Here is an 8195-nt window from a genome sequence, read left to right on the forward strand (position 1 = left end):
AAAATATAAACTAACACCAAGTGTGGCTTTAGTTTCACCTTCATATCCTTGTTGTTTTGATTGACGAGTTCTAAATCGAATCTTGATAAGTTTCAGGATTCCCCCTAATTATATCTCGCAAATAAAAACGTTTAATTTTGCATTATACTTGCCTTAATGACATACAAATTTGATTTTGAATTGGAACATTTTTAGGATCAATTTATCGATTTCGAATATTCCGATATATCAAAAAGCATTGATTATCTCCAGTGTAAAATCAACATTCGTTTCGCACTTACATCGTGATTAGCAGATATGGACTAAACGAGTATCTCAGTTGGAACAATTCTCGGACTAAACTATTTGTGGAGTACCATCAATTTATGCAATACCCGCCAAATTAGTAGCCGGTCACTTCCGCTTCGGGGCGTCAGTTTTGCAACTAAAATCTTTTCCGAGTCCGGCAATTGGAGTTGTACACACACAAACACGCAAATATACAGCCACAGATGCAGTTGCACATGCAAGCTAATAAATTTCATTGATGTGTCTATTTTCGGCTGGCCTGTTTGGCACACCCCTCCCCACCCCCCACCATGATACTCCCAGCGGAGCCTTAAAGTGCCTGCAACGGAAGCAATTTGTAGCTACAAGCTGTAATTTCTATGCGGATCCGCCCTGACCCCGCCCGAGTTGCCGTGCCGCAGCGCCGCCTAAAAGACGTCGATAATTCTTAAGCAACGGCGCGAAAATCGGGAAAATAAGAGCGTGCAAATTTTGTGTGTCAGTGGCCCGGGTCCGGGGGCATGTTAGTGGCGGAGTGGCTGGCCTTACAGCAATTGCTGCACATTTTATTTAACCCTTTTTATGGCCTCATTATAGCCGGGGTAGCTCGCAAACGACGCGCACACATAGACAATATATTTTCGAGGGGGGCGGCAAAGTGGGCGACTGCCAGGAGGGACGCAACACGCGGAAATGAGGCTAGGAATCAAGCAAATAAATGTTTTATAAAATGTTCGCAGCACACAAAGTAAGTAGCGAAATTTCCCGCACTTCTCGAGCCATTAAAATGAAATTTATTGTTCGCAATGTTTTATGGTTTTACCAAATTTCGTGCAGGGAGTGACTTCGTAATTTGCTGGAAAATCAGCAGTCACGATATGAAGTAGTGCCAACCTATTGGTGCTTTGTCTTTTAGGGTCCCAATGATATATATTAATACTAATAAGTAGTTATAAAATATATGCACTAAGGGTAGAAGAAGTGTATTTTAAATGTTTGTTGGAAATAAGTTTCCATTGCATTCCAAAAGTTAAAGCACTTCTAAAACTCGAAATCCACGAGCCATTTGTCTGCTCTTAGCCCAACGGGGTCAATATCAGACTCTTAAATATGATTAAATAATCTCCATTCGGAAACCAGACGCCGCCTCGGATGTGAAAATCATGCATTGCAATTCATATTAAGCGCGAAAGGGAAAGTTCGCTCGTTGAGAGGGAAAGAGAAATTAATAGCGACTAAGACTTTCAGCGACTGGGAATGGCAGGCCCAGCTAGAGCATGGCAATAGCGCCTCCACCCCGCCTCGACACTTACTGCCGCCGCTTCCTTAGCAGGCGCAAGTTGGGGCCATAAATTTGCGGAGCGCAACGCGAAATAACCGAAAAATGCAAGACAAGCTCTGCAGCAGCCTCTTTAGTGCCGAGAATGGAGGCCGTGCGAGGGGTTCGCCAGAGGGGCCTGTGTGATATCTAGCGCACATTCAGCGCGACGATAAATTTCCAGGGCAAAATGTGTAAATTATAAATACGAGCAATTATTTTAACTCTACTTAACAAATTACCATGCCATAGCATATGGGGCAAAAGGTATAAATTACCGTCTTTTACGACTTGCGGAAATTGTATGGCGACGACGATGGCAGGTTGTATGTGCGTGTGCTTGTGTGTGTGAAAGTCGGTTTAATTGTGTGTGTGTATGTGTGTGTGTGTGTGTGTGTGTGTGTGCTTAATTGTGTGTTTGTCAGAGGCGTCGACGTCGGCGGTCGGTTTCAGAAGCAGGACCCGTTGCTGCTTCCTGTGTAGGCACACCCAACACCCCTTCACCCGACGCCCTTCCATGCCACAAACGTGTGGTGTGAAACTTTTCGAATCAACTTTTAAGCAGCCCAAATGACTTTGTGGCCATTTTATTCGTGTGTGCAGGTCGCAGTCTCAGTCTTCCCCTCGCAGGCAACTCAAAGCAGCTTCAATGAGAGGGAGGGGGGGAGGGAGGGAGGGCCCACTTGACAACTCGATAACTTGTGTTTTGTGGTGGGCGGTAGAGGGGAAAGGTTGACTGGGATTTCTTTATATTCAACATTTCTCGCATTTTATTTTAATAAAACATTCGCAAATGTATGTAAGAATAAAACCCATAAAAACGATTTATATATTAATTAAGACATACACATATATAACACATATATAACACTGGCCTGATTTTACCTTCAGGAAAATTTTGCAAAATTTTAGATATTTCTCTTTCACCAATTTCCGTCCGGTTTTAATTCCATTGAATAAGGAACCAACAGTAGGAAATACATTTTCTGCCTATGTTAGTCTTGGGTGCAAATCTGGAAATCACAAAGTAAACTTTTGTTACGATTTTTAACAAAAAAAAAGTAAACTTTCGTTAAAAGATATTTAAAAAATTTCCACAACGATTGTAAAAAACTAGCTTGAAGGTATTATAAAAAGTTGCAACTGAACGAAAATTAAAAAGGATTTTCCGAAAATTGTGAAACTCACTTCAAATTCATTTGAACAAAGATCGTTGGGAATGTGTTTGAGGCCGATCGGATGGAAACAAAAAAGTCTATTTCTAAACAAAAATTAATTAAAATCAGTTAATATATCAGGAAAATGATTTAAATGTATATGAAATTTATTATTTACCATCAATAGGTATACTAACTGTTTCTCCTTGTTTTAGTTTAATTATTTTTTTCATTTATTTCTGGTTAGAAAGAATCTGAAAGTGAAATTCGTCGTAAACAGGCTTATGAACACGAGATTCATGATAATTATACATGAATAATTTACACGTCTTCGCGCTTTTCCAAAGCAATTCATTATAAAACATTTCGAGTCGGGTCTGCACTCTGCTCATCCTAAACGCCCCGTTTTGAAAGGCTGTAATGAGTTGTGGACTACGACAGCTGCATTCATTGCCAAAACTGAACATTATATTACCAAAATGCGCTTTGGATTTCCTTTTGCACAGCCTTTGATGTCTGTAGACTGCGCAAAAATGTTTGGCGCAGTAGTGGAAGGCAAAGGCGCGCGTGCAAATATAATTTATGGAGACCATCAACAACCCTTAGAGCTGGAGCTCGGATGATAGATGGCGTGCCAGAATGTCTGCCATGCCCTGGCAACCATGGCAGCCAGGCAAGCGAAGGCGAAGCAAGTTAACCCAAAACCCAAAATATGCTGCGGGCGATATATTTCTCGCACTCACTGTCGTCGCGGCCATGTCGAGAGTGCAAGTGAGAACGACAGAGAGAGAGAGAGTGGTAGAGAAAGAGAGGGAGTGTAGTAAAGTGCCCAGCACTTTCAAATTGAAATGTCGTTTCGGCTGGCGCTAGAATTTTTCATTGCCAATTTCTTGAAGAGCAGTCGCCAGGGGCTGTCAGAAGCTGCCAGGGCTGCCAAGGGCTGCCATATTTCTGCCATATTTCTCGAGAGCCAACACAAATGTCACATCAATCTTGTGACCAGTGTTGCGTAAGAAGTAAAGAAAATATTCATTTTGCTTTGGCCCCCAAATATAAATCAAGTTTTGCGATGCTGCCGCATGCGTAAATGATTAATGACCTGGCCATTTGGCGCGAATTTCAAATGATGTACTCAGCTAGTTCATACCTACTTGTGTACCGATATTCGAAATAACTAGTTTTAACTTTTGAAATAAATTGCAAATCGAAGCTCGATGTAAAAATGCCCTAATTTCTCTGTGCTTCTTAGATACAAGCAAAACATTATGAGCATTATGAAAAGGTTGTGTCTGCAAGGGTATTAAATCTTCGGCGTGCCGAAGATAGCCCTTTCTTCTGGTTTTAAATTCATTTGTATGCGCTTTATCCATTAAAAGGGCAAAGAAAGTGTAAGCCTACCTATTAGTAGAAGTAGGTTAAGGGTATCCTCGACTAGAGCACTCTTACTTTTGTATTTTCTTATTACATATGAGGAAAGCTGAGCCGCTGCGTACAGCGTATCTTCTAGTTGAATTGAGGTTGAAGGGCTTACATTTTGGGAACTCATATTAAAATGTTACCCAACAAAATAGCAGAAAGTTAAGAGTTGATGCAACTTTTGCCAATTAGATTCACAACAAACAGAACATTAAATTTAGTCAAATAAAGTTGTATTGCATAGTGCAGGCTTAGCTTCCGAAGGCTAAGCTTTTCCGCCTTCAATTACTTTAATTAACAATGTATCTCAGCGTTTACTACTTAGCTTCATCGAAAGTATATTAAAAGTCATAAGTCCACAGCAATTTGGAATTTTTATTCCAAAGTAAATAGTCATTTAGAAAAACTCGAGATAAGTCTCAACTGAAGCTAACAAAATAGATTTTAGAGCAAGCAGATGCTTAATTTTATTAAAACCAATAGGTCAGCGGCATGTCATTTAAATAATGCTCGCATGTGGCGATGCTATAAACGATGCCGCATTGCGACATAACCATCTTTGGTAGGTTTTCACCTGCTCACTTGGCCACGCTTCAGCCGCAGAGACCAGCATGATGTTTGATAATTTTTGAAAATTTTGCGGGTCAGAACGATTGAGCGCCAACAAAGTGGCCAAAGACGGCGTCGACAACAAGTGCGGGGTGCGACCAAATGGTCATGCCGGCAGCTGCTTTAATACCCTGTACACCGAGACACAAGAACAACAAAATGCTTTAGCTACTTTTAATTCTGAGGAGAACACGAATATGACAGCCAGATCGGTTAAAAGAGGAGTGTTTTTAACGTCTATCAGCCTCAGCTGCACAGCACGTACTGCCAGGCGCTGTGGCAGCAACGGCAACAGATGTTGCTGTCGCAGTCCTCTTGGTGCATGTGGCGACTCTTGTCGCTGATTAGCATCGCCTTTGCCACTCGTGTCAGCGCGATAAGCTCTTCAGCCCCCTGCCTCGTGAGCCATGTCTCTGCTCGCATCGAAGCAGATGCCGATGCCACATTTCATTGTCAAACATGCTTTTTATCATGCGGCTTCAAGCTTGTGCAGCCAAATAAGCTGACTAAGAGTGCTTGTTTATGCGACTCGTGGAATTCTATTTACCCACCTTAAAGCATTATATTTTAATAACCAGCTCTTGTTGTCTAGTATGTTGAAACATATTGTTTTTATATTTATAGATATGTTCGCGATTTTCGAGAATCGAGTGGATGGAAACTTATTCAAGACTGTGTGATATGTATATCGATTCATTTTGAATGCAATTTCAGGGGAAAAGGGGAAGTTAATACAAAAATATTTTAGGACTATGTTTGATAATTCAAAATTAATTTTACTGAAATAGGGAAAATATCGAAATATTAGTACATTGATTCCAGCTTTTATAGATTGTAGTAATTCGGGGGTTGGATATTGTTATTTTTTTGCACATTTAAAATGAGCATAACTTCAGAGGGCTTACAAACAATAGAACATTTAGATTAACTCAGGTGCAAATGCGCAATATTGCCTAAGGGAGTAACCCTCAGCTTTGGCACTTTCAAACTGTGATTCGTTGACCATCAATGGTCAGCTGTGAATCTGGCTGAGTAAATACTTATTTTAATATGAAAGCTTAACAAAAAATAGCTCATCGGTAGATAGAACATATTAGCTTTTAACATTCCGCTGAGCTCAAGAAACGTGGCCAATTGGCTCTTCCATCGATTTTTTCATCTTGCCGAAATGCGTAGAAAGCGTGTGCATTCATCCATACCTATGAGTGAGTGTGCATATATCAATTTAAACGTGGCAACCCAACAAGAAACCTTCCTGCTGAGATCTTGCATGCTGTTTTCCCCCGCTCACTGGCCCAGCTCCCTCCTGCACATGTTTGGGTGCAACTACTCTTGCTTCAGCAGAGTCTCATTAGCTGCTGCATTCGATGACGCCAAACAAGCCACTTAATTCAAATTTAAATGTTTACTTCTCGCTTTGCGTGTGGGGCAAAGTATTTGGTTTTACGTTCCTTTTTCCGCCAACCCGCCCGCCTACCAGACTTTTAGCCACCGCTCCTTTCATCTGTCTTTCGCTGTCACGACATGCCAAGATTTATTTTTGGTATTCCACGAGCGACTAAAATGCGCTGTCAGCGCAGCAGTTGCTGCCATACGTCGACCCATCGTTCCGTCCTCTTATATAGCGACAGCTACATTAGCGTCTGATGGTGGTCCTCTGCTGGGTTGGCCCCCGCCTCGCAACCGACCGCAGGGACGGACCAACTTTGAGTTCCCTCTCATTGCACTTGACACCCGAAATTGATGCGCCTTGCACCCAACCCACATTAATTAGGCAAAATATTGACACGTTGATGTGTGGTGTGGATATTGATTTATGCGTTGGCGTGGAGTTCGATTTAATCAACTATTTTTTGATTTGCTAAATCACAGGTTGGAATGTTCGGATAACAATTATGCTATTTAAATATTATATTATCAATTCTATTTGGCAGAGAATTTGCTGTTGCCTCGTTAACTGCTCCTGTTTATCTTGTCAGCGGCGCTGTATCACCTGGTATCACCTGTTAAACGGATTTATGCGAACTACCCTTTGAAGTAGCTTCCCGATGAACTGGGGGTCGGCGTTGCCTAGCACATGGCAGCCTAGCAGTCGCATTTGAAATTGATTTCCCCTTGGAACACCTATTAAACGGATTTATACGAAGCACCAGTTGGAGAAAAGCCCCCAAGCGCTGCCTATTGGCCTTGCCTAGAAAATTGTGGATAGTGAGTTGTGAAAAGGTAGGAAATCAGTGGCTTTTCTTAGGAAATGCATTATCTACCAGTTAATAGCTTACCATAGGGCTGGTTAGTCCAGCCTGATCTATTGTTATACGCCTGTTGGGTTGACGACTCGATACCAAAACAGGGTTCTTGGAGTGAGATGGATGATTTGATGATACTAGGACGCCCGGTTGTGTGCTCTGCGAAAGAAGAGGTTTTTGAGCTCGGCTTGTTCAAGTTTTGTTCATCTCTGTTGCCCTGACGCGCACAGCTTTCCGTTGTTTTCTTCAGTAGGAGCCATGACTTCTGCAGTATGTTACCCTCCACAATCAGCCGCTCATAGCCCTTAAGCAGCTTTCGCACATCAACGCCAACCAGCTCCTCGGGCATGGGCTGGTCGCTGAACTGCCTAGATGTCTGTCGCAGATCCTCGAAACGCTGAATCAACTGCTTGATATTACCAACGCACTCCTCGTCGTCAACCTTTTGAGTTACCTCAATGGGCGCCAATGGCGGGACTGCCATTAATGGATCTGGTCGATCAGTGCTGATGTTCCGCAAAATCTGGGCAGTCTCCTCCATAAATGTCTCTTGGCGCTTACGGAGCTCCTGCAGACGCATCTTCAGCTCGTCCAGGTATGCCAGTTGTTGGGAGGTCGGCTGCTTGCAGGCCATCCTGCCAGTCACATAAATTTAGCAACAATATATAACATAAACATTTAGACTTGTGTTTCAAGTCCTTTTTGTGTAAACGGACTGTGTTTAATATTTGGAAGAGATCAAATCATGTGTCGACTATAGGCGCCCGGTTAACTATGTCGCAAACGGATTCAAGTGCTGTCGTTAGTTTATGGATTAACTAGTTTATATATATCAGAAAGCGTAGCACCACTCGTAGCACCCCACAGAGCATTAGGAATAACAACACACCTATAAATTAGATAGAGAGAGAGAGAGAGACAGAGAGAGTACACAGCGATCGACTTGCGAGGTTCACTTTACTCTTCGCTGTTATCCTATTGCCTTTTATGAGTCTCCAAATTGAGATATCGCATGCAATTCGAATTGTCGAGTAAGTTGTAACCTACTGTCTGCGGCGAATCGCGGGAACAATGGCGATTTTAGTCGGCGCTTTGCAGATACACCTATATATCTTTCGTTAAGCTGGATGCCGTGTGGTTCTGTGGTGGGTGGGGAAGTTAGGAATTTCACGAAGCCGTTGC

At 42.3% G+C, this 8195-nt stretch overlaps 1 protein-coding gene across 3 annotated transcripts; it reads right to left on the bottom strand.

Moving 5' to 3' along the window:
• Positions 1–6563: 6563 nt before the first annotated feature.
• Positions 6564–7766, bottom strand: LOC6633892 (uncharacterized). 3 transcript variants are annotated; one of them, XR_001449838.3, is made up of 3 exons: positions 7242–7766; positions 7047–7172; positions 6564–6958 (listed from the first exon to the last, which is right to left on the bottom strand). XR_001449838.3 is itself a non-coding variant. In XM_015169808.3 (3 exons), the coding sequence occupies exons 1-3, from the start codon at positions 7645–7647 to the stop codon at positions 6774–6776; spliced, it is 723 nt and encodes a 240-aa protein (XP_015025294.1). In that variant the 5' UTR covers positions 7648–7765; the 3' UTR covers positions 6564–6773. The 3 variants fall into 3 exon arrangements, 2 of the variants coding, with proteins under 2 accessions (XP_015025294.1, XP_002057586.2); XM_015169808.3 differs by having other exon boundaries at positions 7236–7765; XM_002057550.4 differs by having other exon boundaries at positions 7047–7763.
• Positions 7767–8195: the final 429 nt, after the last annotated feature.

The sequence above is a fragment of the Drosophila virilis genome, chromosome 4, assembly GCF_030788295.1.
Source record: "Drosophila virilis strain 15010-1051.87 chromosome 4, Dvir_AGI_RSII-ME, whole genome shotgun sequence".
Lineage (NCBI taxonomy): Eukaryota > Metazoa > Arthropoda > Insecta > Diptera > Drosophilidae > Drosophila > Drosophila virilis.